At 43.5% G+C, this 16,982-nt stretch overlaps 6 protein-coding genes across 7 annotated transcripts; 3 read left to right on the top strand and 3 right to left on the bottom strand.

Annotated features, from left to right (window-relative positions):
- Window positions 1-261: 261 nt before the first annotated feature.
- LOC115621068 (glutamate--cysteine ligase regulatory subunit) lies at window positions 262-1,518 on the bottom strand. The gene has a single exon (XM_030514594.1). The coding sequence runs from the start codon at window positions 1,240-1,242 to the stop codon at window positions 331-333; it is 912 nt and encodes a 303-aa protein (XP_030370454.1). The 5' UTR covers window positions 1,243-1,518; the 3' UTR covers window positions 262-330.
- A 535-nt stretch (window positions 1,519-2,053) lies between these two features.
- On the top strand, window positions 2,054-3,106 carry LOC115620705. Of its 2 annotated transcripts, XM_030514078.1 has the most exons (3): window positions 2,054-2,249; window positions 2,301-2,355; window positions 2,419-3,106. In XM_030514078.1, exons 1-3 carry the CDS (start codon window positions 2,155-2,157, stop codon window positions 2,950-2,952), a joined length of 684 nt encoding a protein of 227 aa, XP_030369938.1. In that variant the 5' UTR covers window positions 2,054-2,154; the 3' UTR covers window positions 2,953-3,106. The 2 variants fall into 2 exon arrangements, with proteins under 2 accessions (XP_030369938.1, XP_030369937.1); XM_030514077.1 differs by having other exon boundaries at window positions 2,054-2,355.
- On the bottom strand, window positions 2,958-5,968 carry LOC115620703 (wolframin). Its single transcript, XM_030514076.1, has 4 exons — window positions 5,879-5,968; window positions 5,723-5,821; window positions 4,077-5,665; window positions 2,958-4,014 (listed from the first exon to the last, which is right to left on the bottom strand). The coding sequence occupies exons 1-4, from the start codon at window positions 5,940-5,942 to the stop codon at window positions 3,151-3,153; spliced, it is 2,616 nt and encodes an 871-aa protein (XP_030369936.1). The 5' UTR covers window positions 5,943-5,968; the 3' UTR covers window positions 2,958-3,150.
- A 368-nt stretch (window positions 5,969-6,336) lies between these two features.
- On the top strand, window positions 6,337-10,810 carry LOC115620611 (nuclear pore complex protein Nup133). Its single transcript, XM_030513928.1, has 9 exons — window positions 6,337-6,585; window positions 6,644-6,815; window positions 6,876-7,391; window positions 7,450-7,762; window positions 7,823-8,456; window positions 8,523-8,727; window positions 8,983-9,661; window positions 9,723-10,264; window positions 10,374-10,810. The coding sequence occupies exons 1-9, from the start codon at window positions 6,395-6,397 to the stop codon at window positions 10,749-10,751; spliced, it is 3,630 nt and encodes a 1,209-aa protein (XP_030369788.1). The 5' UTR covers window positions 6,337-6,394; the 3' UTR covers window positions 10,752-10,810.
- Window positions 10,811-11,104: 294 nt separating this feature from the next.
- LOC115621603 (chorion peroxidase) lies at window positions 11,105-14,688 on the top strand. Its single transcript, XM_030515296.1, has 6 exons — window positions 11,105-11,259; window positions 12,064-12,170; window positions 12,201-13,585; window positions 13,644-14,023; window positions 14,079-14,248; window positions 14,310-14,688. The coding sequence occupies exons 1-6, from the start codon at window positions 11,105-11,107 to the stop codon at window positions 14,597-14,599; spliced, it is 2,487 nt and encodes an 828-aa protein (XP_030371156.1). The 3' UTR covers window positions 14,600-14,688.
- Window positions 14,689-15,721: 1,033 nt separating this feature from the next.
- On the bottom strand, window positions 15,722-16,424 carry LOC115621707. Its single transcript, XM_030515414.1, has 2 exons — window positions 16,294-16,424; window positions 15,722-16,222 (listed from the first exon to the last, which is right to left on the bottom strand). The coding sequence occupies exons 1-2, from the start codon at window positions 16,404-16,406 to the stop codon at window positions 15,943-15,945; spliced, it is 393 nt and encodes a 130-aa protein (XP_030371274.1). The 5' UTR covers window positions 16,407-16,424; the 3' UTR covers window positions 15,722-15,942.
- Window positions 16,425-16,982: the final 558 nt, after the last annotated feature.

Here is a 16,982-nt window from a genome sequence, read left to right as displayed (position 1 = left end):
AATAAAATCAATAAATTTATTGCGCGCGCGACTTTCCCACAACGCGCTCTGTTCCCTTCTCGATTTTGTACAACAAAGAATAAGTACACTACTACAATCATCATTAACATACATACATACAAACAGCAGTACATACACAAAAGTATATAGATATATATATATATATATATATATATATATATATATATATATATATATATATATATATATATATATATATATATATATATATATATATATATATATATGTATATAATATGTATAATCTACACCTTAGCTTCGAACTATGCCTTAAAACACGATGCGGTCGAGGGTCAACCCCGCCTTGCCTTATTTAGCGCGCGGCTTTGAGGCACCAACAATGTAGCCCTTGGCCGTAAGCACGCCTCGACAACGTACATGAACCTGGTAGCGCAGTGACCAATCAATTATATAGCCTGGAGCTAAGCCCTGGAACTGTTCCTCGCGCAACAGCAACTCTGGATCACCGTGGGTATTGAGTTGTATATCGTTGGCGGTGCAAAAGTCCTGCAGATCCACCGGCACCACGCAACAGGTGGCTAGATTCACCTGTGCAATGGTGGGCGCAACTTTTGCTGTCTTATGCAACTCTCGAAGTGCCTCTACATCCAGATCGGCCAGGCCCAATTGTGTAATCTTTTTCTGTTGTGCATATAGTTCCAAACATTTATATAGGTCTTTCAGTTCGGCCAATCCTTCGGCGCCATTGCGCGCACTCCAACTGTTGACGCTGCCACTGCTGCTGCTGCCACCTACATCATCGTCACTGCAAGGTGTTTTTGTAGTCTCCGTTGTTGCTGTTGTGGCCGCTGACGTTGCGCTGGCAACGGATTTTGCGGCGCCAGCTGTGCCCGTTACATTGGGATGATAGGCCAATACTACATTATCTACATGAGTCACATTGAGTATGTTTAGAAGGGTGTCTACGGCCTCCCGCACGCAATCACATGAGTTTTTGTTAAGGAATATCTTGGCACCAATGCTAATCTCATTGCGTCCGTTCTCCGTCAGCTTGCTGTTTAGCTCCTGGGTGGCCCTTTGCACACGGCCGTGCAGCTCATCGATATCGACAACCACGCGTTCCGCATTTGGGTCACTGTGCAGTGTTATTTTCAGCCCATCGTACAGCTCCTCGTTTGATTTGCGCCCCAGTTCATTGTTAATGATGTTGCCCGTGCTAATCACTACGTTCTGATAGTTCTTGGTTATGGTTGGGATCATGATGGCGGCGACGGCAGAGGGAGCAACAGCGCTTCCAATTCTGTTGGTAAATAATTTCTGTTGTTAGCCCTTGCAGATAAGCGCCCACACTTTAAAGTAGGTAGTGCTAGTGTTTAATGAGTAATGACACACGTGTGTTAGTGTTGCGACTCGTATGGAGGAACCGCGCGAGTCCGCACTTGAATACACTCTGCAATGAACTCAAAACAGAACAAACTATAAGTTTGCCGTCATTTTCAGCGTTTTATTAAAGCAACTCGAGATGTGCACTTGTGTAGGAATGAGTCCATAACTTTGTAACGAGTCAAATCATCCAACGAGGGCCGCAATTCCCAGTTCAAGTGCTGCCATCTATATCGATTTTAAAGCAAGCTGGCAGCATGAATTCAACGGGACTTTTAAAAAACGAACGTGTTTGCAAAGGAGCAATTTAAAAAGCTACTAGATGAATTTAAATGCATAAATTATTGACATATACTTTATTGATTCGTCTTATTGAACTATTAAGTATTATAATATTAAAAATTCACTAAGCGACCAGAAATTCAATTTAAATTGCTTATAATTTGGTACAGTTCTAGAGAAACAAAAAACTATGTTGTGAGTTTATCATCTGATTATATAAAGAAAAAATTTAACTGAATAAACATTATTTGTATTTAAATTATTTTCATACATAAATCGACAGTTAAGGTAAGTCATCGAGCTGCTTGATTTGACGCAGAATAAGTATCGATCGTATCGACTACTTTTGAAAATTTACAGTTAAGTGTGCACATGGTCTTTCTAAATGTCAATACACAAGCTTGTTCTTGTCGAAATTTACATACTCGCCCATACAGACATATGTGCATATTTTGACGTTTTACAATCACGCACACAGAAAACATTAGAAAACACCTATTATACAAAATGTGTCGTCGCGCCGTTAGGGACTGGCTAGTGCAACTTACAATGGAGAAATACATTTACAATATCGCTGATAAAGGCTTCGACACCATAGCTAGGTGCAAACTTTTGACACCTATTGATCTGCTATTAATGAACATTACTGATAGGTCACATCGGAAGCTACTGATGGATGGAGTGCATCTACTTCGTAATTCAGCCGAGGTATGTGCATAGGTATTTAAAAGGCAAGGAAACAAATTAAATAACTTAAAACTTATAATCCAGCACTTCATTTGCACCGAGCCATGTGAACTGCATTCGGATGAGCTGAACATGGATCTCTTCAATCCAGCTGAGGAGTTAGATTCAAAGGGCAGTTGTGACAGCATTTTCATAAATTCTGATTTTGCAACCGACGAAGTCATGGAATCATCGCCGCATCCTTCGCCGCCATTGGTACCAAAGTCCAAGTCATTGCCCAAAATGAAAAGCCAGCTATGGGCAGATACGGATGAGTTGGTATTCCCATCCAAGCATCCCACTATTCTCAAATCAAAATCGCTGCCCAAATTCGGAAAATGCCAGAATCCAGATAATGGCGAAGTTATCATAAAGTCAACGCAAACCAACGTGCCTACTCTAAGGGTGACCTTAAGTTACGTTTGTGCCGCGTGTCCTCACTTGAAGTTTTCAACTAAATCGGCTCTGGAACAGCATATTGCCGAGAATAATGGAACCGAATCGATTGATCATAAACGAGGTGTGCCGCTTGTTAATAAGATTGAAAAAGTAGCATTGGAGCTAATTGAAATCGATTGAACAACTCCAAAGATAGTTTAATTGTTAAAACATATAGAAAATGTATTCTTGAGCGACATGAAACGGCAGTCCCTGTAACCAGCATGTAAAAAAGTAACACCGTCTAAATTTTAAGTAATTCCAACAATTACAATAACATTTATTTCTACAACTATTTCAAAAGTGTCTTAATAGCATTCATTCAGTGGGGCAACCACTTTACTTAAATGTGATAAGCGGATTTAATAGAGCATTGAGCAAGTACTTAATGCCACGCATTAGATCCTGCACGCGTGCGTCCACGGATGAGCTCAGTGCTCGTTCAATGCTCACGGTTGTCAGTTCTTGTGACTGACAGTCCAGGCACTCGATTGTCTTCAGCTCTACTTGTGGTGGAGCGCTGGAACCCAGCACATAATGCTCGCGTACCTTGTTTGGTAACAGCCGAGAGTTATATAGCGTGCCGTAAAAAAGAACCCTATCGCCACTGTGGAGTTGTCGTGTGAAGTTGCCAAAATCGTGATGAGCACGCAGCACGACTATCGTAGAACGTTTGAGCAAACCATTGCCGGCGGCAATCTTGGCTACAATTTCGTATTCGTAGCGATTCCAGCGCTGCAATGTGCAGCGTCCTGTATGTGCGCCTAGGTTCTTGACGATGCGCTGCCATTCCTCGCAATACGCATCTTTCGTGGCATCGCATTGCAGCTCTTGGGCAATGGTTTCACCATGTACGCAACGCACTAGTTTGCCCAGCCACACTGGCAAATAGTTGGCTATCACATCCTCCAGCATGTTGGAGACGCGAGCTATCTGTACATGATCTACTGTGCCTTCCCAGGCGATGTACATGCCATTGAGATGGGAGCAGCGCAACTGGGTTTTTATTTTGTTTGGTTGTTCCTGAATGGGTTGGGCGCAGAGGGCGTAGAACCGATCCCATTGCAGAGTTTCCGGCATGAGATTGGAGGCGCGGCTGCTCGACGAAAGCGTCGGGACGGCATTGAAGCGGGGTGAGTCCTTGAAATTGGACGTCATGTAGGGAAAGACCAGCACACAGACAGTAGTCAGACCGATGAGCATCTAACATGATAGAATATAATCCAGTAAAAAGATTGAAAAGTTTCCGAAGAGGCTTTGCTTACCTGCAACATGGTCATGTATTTTTGGGTAGCACGATTAAGAGCGAGGACACAGGAAAGCACCACAACCACCGCGCAAACAACGGCCGTGCTACCCCAGCGCACGTGTTCGCTGGCTAATCCCAAATTGTCTATCGCCACAAAGACAGGTACCAGCAGCGCCACAATGCCAAAGAGCGGCAGGAAGAGCACAATGCCAGCCAGCCCTAGAGCAGCGCGCATTGCTCCGAACATTGTGGCACTTTGCGAGGTGACAATACACACCTGCAGCCAACTCAGGGTGACGCAATGAGGTATCAAGTAGGTATAGACGCCGTGCCAATTGCAACGCTTGGCCAACAGAACGAGCAGTACGGGGATCAGTAGATAAAGGGCAGTGCGGCAGTTCAGACAAAACTCGATGCCATTGCCAATGACAAATGATGAGAAGGTGGGTACGCGTAGATCTAGAAAGCGCCAACGCGTGCTAACTACTTCGTCCATTTCGTACGGATATTTGGCCAGGACGTTGACGGCAAACGAAACGATGACCAACCAGTCGGGCAGGAAATGCGATGAGGCGTACATAAAAGCTCCCATGGAGACAAAAGTGAAGGCGCCCGATATTATGGTGAGTTCTGAATGCGGTAGCCAGACATCTGTTACCAATGGATAAACGACCAGATTGCAAATGAACGCGCAGAAGTAATACAGATACGGCTTCATGTTGTTACGTAGAAATCGGTGCTCGGAAATGTCTGCCTCGATGTTATTGTCACCATAGCTCAGAAACAAACCGGACCAGATGCGGAAGTCCACAAACTGTTGTTTCGTTTTCAGCATTTTGCATGTGGCCCACATCATAACACTGAGACTCAAATAATAGCTTATGATTGGAAGAACGCTTCTATTGCTTCCATCGCCAAGCATTGTCCACCAAGAGAGCAACACCAGCAGGCAGCAGCGCACGCTTAATGGCAACATGGTGGGCAGCATGCATACTAGATTCACAAATCGGTGGTAAAGTAGTGTGAAGAAAATGATCGGATGAAATATCATGCGGTAAAAACAAGGCACATGATCCAGGCTCTGTGGATGCGGCACTGACAGTGTCAACGTCTCATTGACGGCCGGCATGCGACCAGCGCTGTAATTCGAAGCGGCTGAGACAAGATGCGCCTCAGTGATAAAACGCCGACGCTCTACACTACTACCACGTAGAATTGTAGCCGCGTCCTCCAGTGGCTCATGTTCATGCTCACAATCGCTTGACGAGGAGCCATCGTCGCCACCAGCACCGTCGTCGGCGCCGCGACGACGCCGCTTGCGTTGCAAATTATATATGCGTCGCATCTTGCGCTCTAACTGTTTAGGTGTGATGTGCTCACTGCCATTCGAGAGGCAGGCAAAAAGCTCTCTAGCTGCTTTGCGTGCGGCACGTTCGCCCGGTGTCATGGCCAGACAGCGACGCACTTCGTCTGCATTCTCCGGTGTAATGCCGCTCCCATCTTTGTAGCATTTACGCAACAGCTTCGCCGCATCCTCGTGGCCTTGGTGGGCGGCACTAACAAGCCAATGCACAGCCTGCTGATTCGTGTTGGCCACATTTGGTTCTAAGAAAGTTGTATACACATACATACATATCTATATAAGTGAACATAGTTACATACCAATCGCGTTCTCTAACAGCTGCTTTGCCAAATCGTATTGCACCTGTGGACAGCCCTCCTCGGCAATGTGATGCTTTAGTTTGTTTAAAGACTCACGATCTACGTTGATGAGTGAGGGACAATATATTGTGATTTCCAAACTATTATAATGTTTACCTTCTAGGTTCCAGCGACGACGTTTGCTGACACCTGTTGGACCATTTTGAGTCCAGGTAGCCATTATAAACAATTAAATTGTTTACGCCAAAGTTTTGTTATTACCCAGCGAATAGTGATGGCAATATTAATTTAATTTGACGAGTTGGCAGCCTTAACAAGTACTGAGGAACGTTGCAAAATTAAAGTTGCTCCTGTTTAGACTAGAGATGATCCATCATGATTGCATATTACATTTAAATTCATATATTGTGTGAATATGAAAAATATTATTTTTATTATTAGTACCTAAACCACTTATATACATATGTCTATATAAATGTATTACGTATGTTTGTGCATGTATATGGCCAGTATTACCAGTTCGTGAAAAAGTAATTTTCCCGGTAACACGCACATCTCTAACTTGATAGCTTAATATCATTGCAGCTGGAATCGCCGGCGCCGGCACGCTATTTGGCATTTTGTTTGTTGATTTCCTTTGCGCTGTGAAGAGTATAAAAAACCCTGTAAAAAATGTCGCAATTAGAACGAAATATGCAAAAGCAGCTCTTGGGTACACCTCGAGAGTCGCGCGAGTCACCAGGACAGCGATATAGTAACCCAAGCGCCAACAGCACGCGTAAATCTTTTATGTCATTTTTTGGCGGCAACGGAAATGATGGATTTTCCCCAGGAAGCCTAAAGAAGAGCGGCCTGAGTAACAGGTGAGTGCTATTGGTGGATAATATAATGATGCCTAATCCTACATAGGCACCTTTAAAGTCGTCTCAGCTTATCGATACGCTCGAATCAGTCAATATCGGGCATTAAATCTGACTATAATGTGGTGGAGAGCTTTGGTAGTCCGTTGCCTGTGGCAGTCAATGAGGCGCTGACCTTCAAGGAGGGATCCTGCAACGTGTCAGCCAAGTGTGCACAGAATGGCTGGGCGTGGGTACGTGCACAGACATATGTATATGTACATGTGCATAATTACGTTGATTATTATTTTTAGGTTGTACAAGGGCGCCGCCTGTTAATTTGGCAGTACAAAGAGTCGTCACAAGGCATCAAGACAGGCTCACCCCCTCGGAGCCTTAAACCACAGAGACGAGGTGGTTCCTTAGCACAATGTCGGGAGTTGACTCTGCCACACAGCGATATTGGCCACAAAAGCTCTCTGGTCAGTGTTTTCCAGACAGAGGGTCAACAAATGGCCTCCTGTATTGCTGTCTCTGCGCCCGGCGATGTGCGCTTTTGGGTATCCATTGCCCATGATGGCAACTCTGTGGACCTTACAAATATTCTTGATGGTCAGGAGTTTGTGCAGCTGCTGAATCTTCCCGCACAAAACGGATATTTGGCCGTCACCACAACCTGCAATTTGGTGTTCTTACGCGTTTGTCTGACCAATGGACGGTATACGTTGCATCACAAAGCCATCAAGCCGGCCACCAGTTTTCTAGGTGGTTTTGGCAAGAAGTTTGCATCAATATTAATAGGCATGAACAACAGTGGCGAGAAGGATCAGGTAGCGCTCACTTGATTGAAGTTGCAATTTATGTTGGCTAATTGTATATTTATTTCAGCTTCTTGTGGGCATGTGCAGTGAAAGCAACTCAAATGATGGACAAACAATTGTGGCCGTGCTCTCGGATCGTTCGCTGCAACGTTGGTGCTTATCAAATAAGGGCAGCACCGAGCAGCTGATTTACGAGGATGTACAGTTGGTGGACACAATACGCAAAGAGTTTCAACAAAAGTTCTGGAATGTACGCCTGTCCCCTGATAATGTGGAAATTGAAATGCATTTGCTCGATTTTCATGTGTTCAAGGGCAAGGCTTACATCCTGGCAGGGGCAGTGAATGCAGCACATGCTCCACAAATGTGTTACGCTGTTGGTAAGCAATGAATTTTTAACTGTCTTAATAGCGCGGCTAATACTAGTGTTCTCTTTATAGTTATGGCAACAGCCGATACGGATTGCATGCGCTTGGAATCTTTTACGCCGCTTAAACTGAACAAATTTTATATGGCCAATACCATGCAGGATTGCCTGAGCTTGCGCTTTATTGTCAGCAGCACGCATATTTATTTGTATACCTCGAAAGTGGTCTACCCATTGCATTTATTAAATACTGCCCCCACGGGTGAACCTGAGGCAGAAAAGGTCGAATTCCATCAGCTAGATGATCGCATTCTCTGCGCTGCCATCTGCAATCACATACCACTGTTCCTTAGTCGCACTCACGGCCTCGTTTCAATAACTCCTGGCGACTTTGACAGCACCGAAGTGTTGAATATGAGCACTTGTAATACACCGGACCTTTTTGCGCCTGCCTCATTTTATGTCTCTTCCAATTTGCACGAGCAAAGCACGCTGAGCGGAAGCTGTAACAAACTGAATATATTTGAGCTCGATCCTGACGATGTTTACAGTGAAATGGGCGACGAGGTGTGCCATTTAAAGGCTGCTTTTCTTTACAGTTTAAAGCGTAACAACAAGATGGCCAATACGGTTATCAATGAGCTGAATCGTCGGTTCTCAGAATCAGATCCAGATGGCACCCCAGTGGATGCATATAAGCTAGACAGGTATTAACCTTTAGGTGATTACCTTTCGATTATACTCACGATTAATGAATACATGTATTACCACAGGGCTGTTATAGGTATTGCCGAAGATCTGGCCGAAGATTTGCCCATTTTTGATCCGCGCTGGGAGGATGCATGCCAGGATCATGACATCAATAGGCATGGCTTAGGAAGTTCGCGTTCCATGCAAATTATAACTCAGTTGCGGGACAAGAGCACTGCCTTACAGCATTTTATCGAATTTCTACACTCCAATGGTTTCTGGGATAAAGTAAGTTGTAGAATTGGAATGAAGGGTATTTTATTTTATTAGTGTTTTATCTTAAAAGTGATGTGATTTAAAGGTAATCATATTTCTTATCAGCTGAACGAGACATTGAATATTCATTTACATTAGTGATTCTTTCGCAAAAACGAACGGGTTTCAATATGTTTGGATATTTTTGAATACTTGATTCAAGTGGTTTTTTTTTTAATTAAAGAAATATTTATGTAAAGCTTACCACAAATTCCTTTTTAATTGCAGTTGAATGTCTTACCGAATGGCTCCAATATGGCCAAGCCCACTTGTTATATTCTTGCGGACATTAGTGAAAAAATAGTTGCTGCTATAGCTCTGCGTACTATCCAAAGTAAAATGCCCAAACCGATTGATGCGGTAATTGAAGCCACAGTTGCCCAATGGGATGAGAAGCCGCAGGGCAGTCTCACCGTCCAAGACATCTTTTACGTCAAGCTGTGCAAGTTTCAACACATATTCGAAGCATTCGTGGATGTTGCAGATGAGTGTGTTGCGACTCAGGAACAAACCACAGCCACTGTGGCTCAATTTATTTTGGACATCAACTCCATTGTGCTGCACATTTTGGGGGAAGTGCTGAAGTATCGTGAGCAGAATGCTGGATTTTTTATGCCGGCCAGCAATAAAGTAGATTCATATGAAAATCTGCCCTGGACAGCGGTTTCTGGCCGTGTAGGCGCGCGTGACTCGCTCACGCGCCTTATCGATATAACCTTACGCTATGCCGCCCACTCTGTCAATGAAATCAATCTGAAGCAGAATATGTACCAGCAAATGGTAGAATTAACAGACATAGTGCTGGATGGACGTAAGAACTATTTGGAAAGCGTGCGTGACGTGGAAAAATACAATGTGCTGCAGCAGCAGTTCGAAGCGCATCGCAATGAACTCATATCTATACTAAGTGAGTGAAGAGCTATAGTTTTAAATCTACAAATTAGTATGCGCACAACTTTTTCTTGCAGTTAAGGACAAGCAGTATGAGTATGCCGCCAAGTTGGCTGAAAAGTTTCTGGATTTCCAAAGTCTGGTTATAATTTGTGATGAGACCAACGATAAAGAACGCCTCGAGGATTATACACGGAAATTTGAGGATTTTGATTTTTCACAATTCGCCATCAACTGGCATTTGCGTCAGAAACGGCCTGGTGAAGTGTTTGAGCGCTTCAAAGGCAACCAGTCCGCATTGGCGCAATTCATGCGGGACCATCCGTCCTTGGGATGGATACAGCTCATGTTCAACGGAGATTTCGAGCGTGCGGGCAGGGTGTTATTCGAGTTGGGCCAAAATGAAACCGAATTTGCGGCCCGCAAGAAGTCGATGCTGGCCCTGGCCAAGCTAGCTGTCTTGGCAGCTGCTGATCCAAACTTGACGCCGCAGATAGACCAAATAAATGCAGACCTATTGATCATTGAATACCAGGAGCATTTAGGTCATGATGTATTGCAAAGCTTCGGATTCGATGCTACCGATCAAAAGGTCCTTAAAGTCGAGGAAATTATCAATGTAAGTATAGTTTTAATCATAATACAAAGCAGGATTTGTATACTCACTCCTTATTGATTTAGGGATGATAGAGTTGTGATATTATATAACTTTTTTTTGTGCGTTACAGCTTTATATAACGGAGGAAAATGAAACTGCCAACGAATTTGATTTCCGCAAGGCGCTGGAGTTGCTTAACTTTGTGGATCAGCCCTACGATATGCGGCACAAGGTCTGGTGTGCGGCGATAAAACGCGATAATTGGTCTGACTATGATCCCAACAATGCAGTGGATTATATGCAACAGTTGTTGTTCTTTAAAGTCATCAAGGTATCCAAGTCCTTGGGTCAGGACTCCGATAGTTTTTTGCCACCCATAGAAGACTTCTTAGATAGCTCCGAATTGGGTAATCTGCCGCAACAAAAATCATTTCAGTATTTACTGAAACTAACCTATGAATATGTGGCCGACTTGTTTAAACAGCCCGATGAATCAATGGAAATGTAAATGCTAAGATTGATTATATTTGTATGATTAAAGTTTATGTTAATGTTAATTCAAGACTAGAAGCTTTGTTTCTGTTCAGCTACCGCACGCGCATTACACAATTCGCCACCTTTGTGGGGTCCGTTCGCAAAACAAATGCCATCTCTCATGCGAACGCGTTGCATTATAAAATATTATAAACTAAGATGCTTTGTCTGTGTGCCATAGCGAGCAGTGAAAGTAACTCAACTGTGGCAGTTTCAGGAAGCCCATCAAGTGTTGGGGCCACTTCGTTTTGCTGACTGCATAGCCAGTTAGTAGTGTTTTGATCATTTGCTTTGTAGGTTGTAGGCGCGAGTGCGCTTGAGTTCGAAATGACAGACGAGACAACGCCGCTGACCACGGGGTCCACGGGCTTTGCCGCTGTCCCTCCGTACCAGGGTCCCGCCTATGTGTTTCCGGGCGTGTCACCGCGTTCGCGGCGTAACAAAATGAATCAATTCCAATGCTGTATTACAGTCACCCTACTGTGAGTTTTATGATGAACGCTATTTGTAAAGGAACCACATTTTGAAATGGCTCAAGCTCTTCCAGCTGTGAAGAAATGAATATGAAACACTTTATCGAAACATTTCAATTAAGAAACCAGGTTTATTGTTGTGGTTATTTAATTTATAGCAGGTTTTAAAGGGTATACCAACCAAACCTGTATACGAAATTCGTGGAATAGAAGCTGAATATTATTTGAGATGTTCCTTACTTGTGCTCATTACTTTGATACATAAGCCATAGCCATAGCCTTTTATCGCAATCTTAAAGCTGTGATCAGACAGGAAAAGTTTGGAATTTAACATCCATGATTTGAAAGTAACGCTACGAATATCAAAAACAATAACAATTCTATAAATCTTTTAGATATATGCTGTTTAAAATATAAGTTAAAATTATGTTATATTCGTATTTTGTCAGACAAGCTAAAAAGCTCATTCGAAGTGCCAAACAGCACTGTATTAAATATAAAAGCTATGTACTCGTATATGCGTTTTTGATTCACATAATGAATCAAGTAATGAATATTAATATAAGCAGATTTCGAAATGTGCGGTTTGTATATATAGCACATATTTTTGTAGGTGGATTTCTTCAGTTCTTCTACAGAGCATTATATACTATATATAAGTATAGTATAAAACTCGCATTTCACGGTATATTCGTAAAGTTCTGTCATTATCCTTAGCACTTCTTTTAGCTTATAAAACCAGCTCCATAAAACCTTTGCAGTTCCAATTTTTGTACATCATTATAATTCTTAGTGGGAAACACCTCTTTACAGAGTCATTGTAATTGCTGCGCTGTGCCTGGCGCTAGTCATGAACAATTCCTATCGTGATGGAGCCTCCGGTCCCAGTTTCTTTTTTGCCACAAATGAAACGGATGCGAGTGCCTTTAATGAAAGCGCTATACGCGAAGCTTTGGCAGGCAACAAAGTACCGCTTGCGGATGAGGCTGAGGCAGAGTGGGCGCTGACCCATGAGCCGGTGAATAAGCGCGCCGGGGAGCAGGCAGTAAGTGCGGGTATCAAGGCGCTGGGAGATAGGGAAATACTAGAAGAGGGCCTGCAGCCTAGTGCCGTGAATACGCCCGCCTTTCGACACTATCGCTCGTTGAGCACCAATCCGGAGGCTCGCAAGCTGGCACGTCGTGGCTATGTGGAGAACCATGCGACTATGAACATTGCTCAGCGTTTCAATTACTCTAAGGAGCCGGGACGTAGCAACATTGGGCACGGACCGCGTATTGTGCTGCCGGACCCAACCTCGGATCATCTGAAATGCGACTTTAATGCGCGCTATCGTCGCGCCAACGGCGTTTGCAATAATAAAAAGCATCCGCGTAATTTTGGCGCTGCTATGGTACCCTATCGTCGAATGGTGGCCCCGGACTATGCGGATGGGATATCGACGCCCCGTGCTAGTCACAATATGACGGGTGGTCGATTGCCCCCCGCTCGGGAGGTCTCATTGAGGATACATCGCTCGTCCTACGATACAGACTCGAACTTTACGGTCATGCTGGCGGTATTTGGTCAATTTCTAGACCATGATATAACAGCCACCTCCTTGACAACATCACAAGAGGGCGAGTCCATTGACTGCTGTGTGCCTGATATACAGACGCAACATCCGGAATGCTTTCCCGTGCTGATACTGCCCGATGATCCCTTCTATATACAATACAATGTGACTTGTATGAACTTTGTACGCTCAGCGCCGGCACCCACAGGACATTTTGGTCCGCGCCAACAGCTTAATCAGGCCACATCATTCATCGATGGGTCTGTGGTGTACGGCAATCTGGATCAGCGGCAGCATCAGCTGCGCAGTTTCATAAATGGCACCCTGCGCATGTACCTAACCGATGATGGACGCGAACTGCTGCCTATTTCAACGAACTCGGAGGATGGCTGCAATCGTGTGGAGATGACACGTGAAGGGAAATATTGCTTCGAGTCCGGCGATGATCGGGCGAATGAGAATCTGCTGTTGACCTCAATGCACTTGCTTTGGGCACGTCATCATAACTATTTGGCTCGTAACCTCAATGCCCTGAATCCCGATTGGGATGATGAACACATCTATCAAGAAGCGCGTAAGATACTTGCCGCCCAGTTGGCTCACATAGCCTACAATGAATTTCTGCCCGTACTGTTGGGTCGCGATCTGGCGGCTGCCAAGGGACTGTTGCCAGATATCAATGAGGATAGTTTCTCGGATACGTATGATGCAGATGTAGATCCTACCATTGCCAACTGTTTTGCTGCAGCCGCGTTTCGATTCGCACACACCCTACTCCCGGTAAGCGATACAATATTACTAGTCTTCTATCACTCTATATTATTTATTTAAATCGTAGGGTCTCTTTAATATGACTCGGGAGAATCGCACACCCGAGGCCATTGAGCTGCACAAGATGCTCTTCAATCCCTTTTCTCTCTGGGCGGAGCATGGCATTGATCATGCCCTGCAGGCCGCGTCTAATACTGCCGTTCTGCGCGTCGATCGATTCTTCTCGCCAGAGGTCACTCAGAAGCTCTTCGAGGGTCCAGAAGAGGATCACTTACCCATTTGCGGCTTAGACTTGGTTTCTTTGAACATACAACGTGGACGTGATCATGGTATACCCGCTTATCCAGTCTTTAGAAGACATTGCCGGCTTCCGCCTGTGGATTCTTGGGATCAAATGGCACTTGCCATGGATAACGTCACATTGCAGTCCATTATGCAGATCTATAAGTAAGTAATACATGTCCTTAGGTTTATGTATATATTAACAGGATCTACCTTTCAGTTCTCCAGCAGACGTCGATGTTTATACGGGTGCGCTCAGTGAACCTCCTCTTGAGGGCGCCATATTTGGACCGCTACTTAGTTGCATTGTGTCCGATCAGTTTTTGCGATTGAAACGCGGGGATTCGCACTGGTATGAGCGTAAAGTGGGAGCTCAACGTTTTAGCAAAGGTTTGGTATATTTTATCTTGTCTATTGCTTATCTCTTATCAAGATTCCCTCCAAAATTCAGCGCAACTGGCAGAAATCTACAAGACCACACTAGCTGCCATAATTTGTCGTAATTCGGACGGTATAACGCGTGTTCGTCAGCGTGTTATGGAACGGCACAAGCTAGGGACTAATGAGTATATGGACTGCGCCCAACTAGACAGCTTCGACTTTGAGCCATGGTCAGCGGCTAAGCAAATGAAGCCGCTGCACAAGATGGGCTTCAGTCAGGCGCTCACACTGGTACGTGTTATGCAGCCAACACAAAGTAAAAACAATCGAAGTTTGGACACCGGCACTGTTGCCAATTGAGGCGTGAAAGTGTTGGCAGCAGATTATAGTATTGGCGCCCAACGGAGGGCACGGGAGGCACGTTGGTGTTTATGTGAAGCTGTGCGGAACAAAAGGCAACCTTAACTTTTGATCAGACTGGCAAATAATTTGCACACAAGTTTGTTGAATTTCGCAAGTGTGTCGTGAATATAAGGTTTCTTCAATTAAAACTAATAGGAATACGCAACTCAATTTTAGTTTTTTGCTGCAATAATCTGTGGGAATTACTTTTTGAAGTCTATTTGCTTGGAAAACATTTCCATGCCTAAGAGTAGCTTAAAGCTTTCTAGTAATATACCATAAGCTGTTTTATTCAAAAAAACATGAATTTTATTCGAGCGCTATTCTAGGTCTGCCTTTATGGCTTTTGGCTCTTTTTGTTGAAATTCCAATTTCGATATTTCAAAATAAAGAGTATCTTATTTATTTTACTTGAATTTATCAGTTAGGAATTTGATAAATATATATAGTATGCATAAAAACTGGCTGTTTTCATTTTAATTCTTCTCATAAATTAAAAAATTGCAGCTTAAAGTTGTTTTTCAAAGTAAAGTAAATATAGAATAATATATTGCCTTAAGGCTATATTTATTGACTAGTGAATCGAGTAAATACTGAAGAAAGTAAACCAAAAATGCAACTAAATTTATTAAAATGAAACATTATCAGAATTATTGAATGATCGAAGTTTATTAGCAATTTCGAATACGGAAATGTAGAGACTAGCTTGTTATACAGCAAATAATTTATTTTTGATTTATATTAATTTTATTTTCTCCTTTAATCAGACAGCTGCCTGAGAACAGCCAATTAGTTTTCCGAAACTACTTGCATCGAACGAAAAGCAAATACTGCTACTTTATCAGATTGTATATATATCTTTAATTCCTCTAAATTTTGTGTTGACAAGGCAACTCCGTTGGTGGCCTAAGGGTTAAGAGTAATGTAAAGTACAGTTGTTAAGGTTAAGCCATTATGATTTAATCTTACAAATACATAGTATTGTTCTTACTAGCAAATGTAAATGTGTAGTGATTAGTGACAATTATAGTAAAGAAAAACAAATAAACAATTGCTATGCAAATATTGGATGTGCAGGAATTTTTAGGTGACGCTTCAATGGAGACGCTTATCACTGAGTCAGCGGCAACGCATGCTATCAGTAGCGATGAACAGCTGCTGGACTGGTCTGGGAAAGCCGATGCCGGAAAATCAAACAGAATGCGTAATGGCTGATGTAATCGAAACCATGCTGTTGCAGCAGCATCCAACTTAAATGGAACTTTAAACTAAGACATGGCAGGCGAAGGCCTTCATTCTTGCTACTGTGTTGTCAACAGCAACGTTCCATTGCTGCCGGCATAGCTCAGTACTGGCGATGGTGTGGCAGAGGAAGATAGCAGTAAACGTGTCTGCATCGTTGTTGTTGGGATAATTGGGCGACAGGAGCTGCCAGAGTCCAAATAGGCGAGTGTGCAGGCAGCGACTAAGGTCAGGAGAAAGGCCAGCCAGAGGCAGCCAAAGCAGAGGCGACGCACAGACTGCCACCAGGGATCGGATGTGTAGGGCAGTAGCTCCTCCAGTGTGAGGCCGTGTGAGTAGCTTAGGGAGGGAAAGAAATGTGCTGTGTAATGAAGTTATTTTTTTAATGAAATGCGAGAAAAAGCGTTTACTCAGCAGTTGAGAAAATGGGTTCATAATCCTTCGGATGTCCAAGCACCGTGGGCACTGCAATAATAATTTGCGCCTGTTGCCCTAAGAGCGCAGTTTTCTCATCACAGCTCATATTTGCAGTGTCCTTGTTTGTCTGCCTGTCTGCCGGCAAGTGCTTATAACAAATATTACACTACACCAAACACACTGTGCTACAAATTGTCAATTCAACTCGACTCCACGCGGCGGCATTCCACGCACAACTGTCTCGACTGCTTAAATTAGCTTTCCAAAGCGCTTAAGTTTTTTATTGTTTATGTGTGATGCTTTTTTGTTGACTGTTTAATTATTATTATTATTTTTTTATTTTTAAATTCCTGTAAACAACTTTATCTCGACGCGCACATCTTCCCTCATAGATCTCAGAGCTTGCAATATTGTCACACTGATTGTGCGCTTATCTCTGCGTTTTTTGTGGGTCTCTAGAGATCTGGAGGGGTCTTCGGTTGGCGATTTTATATTACATAAGAGCAGCTATCTGGCATTTATTGGCGATGCCCTGCTTTGTCAGCAAACGCGGAAGAGGGACGTTTGATAAGATGATGATTTTCTTTCAATATTGAGTACAGTAGGTGGCTGGATAAGTTTGTACGTTACACAAAGAAGTTGGCGCAAATTCTATATGTTCTTGAGCAATAAAAATATGCCA

This window comes from Scaptodrosophila lebanonensis, unplaced genomic scaffold (assembly GCF_003285725.1).
Source record: "Scaptodrosophila lebanonensis strain 11010-0011.00,11010-0021.00 unplaced genomic scaffold, SlebRS2 tig00000024-arrow-pilon, whole genome shotgun sequence".
Lineage (NCBI taxonomy): Eukaryota > Metazoa > Arthropoda > Insecta > Diptera > Drosophilidae > Scaptodrosophila > Scaptodrosophila lebanonensis.
The sequence above is the reverse complement of the archived record's forward strand: the minus strand, read 5'-3'. Positions and strand labels throughout refer to the sequence as shown.

What these genes read in the sequence shown, in the direction of transcription:
- LOC115621603 (XM_030515296.1), top strand. Translation starts at nt 11,105, where the DNA reads ATGACAGACGAGACAACGCCGCTGACCACGGGGTCCACGGGCTTTGCC. An exon ending in CACAAATGAAACGGATGCGA is followed by an intron (nt 12,171 to 12,200) that starts GTGCCTTTAATG and finishes CTATACGCGAAG; the next exon opens with CTTTGGCAGGCAACAAAGTA. An exon ending in TCGCACACACCCTACTCCCG is followed by an intron (nt 13,586 to 13,643) that starts GTAAGCGATACA and finishes TTTAAATCGTAG; the next exon opens with GGTCTCTTTAATATGACTCG.
- LOC115620703 (XM_030514076.1), bottom strand. Translation starts at nt 5,942, where the DNA reads ATGGCTACCTGGACTCAAAATGGTCCAACAGGTGTCAGCAAACGTCGT. An exon ending in TCGTCGCTGGAACCTAGAAG is followed by an intron (nt 5,822 to 5,878) that starts GTAAACATTATA and finishes TCATCAACGTAG; the next exon opens with ATCGTGAGTCTTTAAACAAA. An exon ending in GCTGTTAGAGAACGCGATTG is followed by an intron (nt 5,666 to 5,722) that starts GTATGTAACTAT and finishes CAACTTTCTTAG; the next exon opens with AACCAAATGTGGCCAACACG.
- LOC115620705 (XM_030514077.1), top strand. Translation starts at nt 2,155, where the DNA reads ATGTGTCGTCGCGCCGTTAGGGACTGGCTAGTGCAACTTACAATGGAG. An exon ending in TACTTCGTAATTCAGCCGAG is followed by an intron (nt 2,356 to 2,418) that starts GTATGTGCATAG and finishes CTTATAATCCAG; the next exon opens with CACTTCATTTGCACCGAGCC.
- LOC115620611 (XM_030513928.1), top strand. Translation starts at nt 6,395, where the DNA reads ATGTCGCAATTAGAACGAAATATGCAAAAGCAGCTCTTGGGTACACCT. An exon ending in AAGAGCGGCCTGAGTAACAG is followed by an intron (nt 6,586 to 6,643) that starts GTGAGTGCTATT and finishes GCACCTTTAAAG; the next exon opens with TCGTCTCAGCTTATCGATAC. An exon ending in CCAATGGTTTCTGGGATAAA is followed by an intron (nt 8,728 to 8,982) that starts GTAAGTTGTAGA and finishes TTTTAATTGCAG; the next exon opens with TTGAATGTCTTACCGAATGG.
- LOC115621707 (XM_030515414.1), bottom strand. Translation starts at nt 16,406, where the DNA reads ATGAGCTGTGATGAGAAAACTGCGCTCTTAGGGCAACAGGCGCAAATT. An exon ending in CCCATTTTCTCAACTGCTGA is followed by an intron (nt 16,223 to 16,293) that starts GTAAACGCTTTT and finishes TCCCTCCCTAAG; the next exon opens with CTACTCACACGGCCTCACAC.
- LOC115621068 (XM_030514594.1), bottom strand. Translation starts at nt 1,242, where the DNA reads ATGATCCCAACCATAACCAAGAACTATCAGAACGTAGTGATTAGCACG.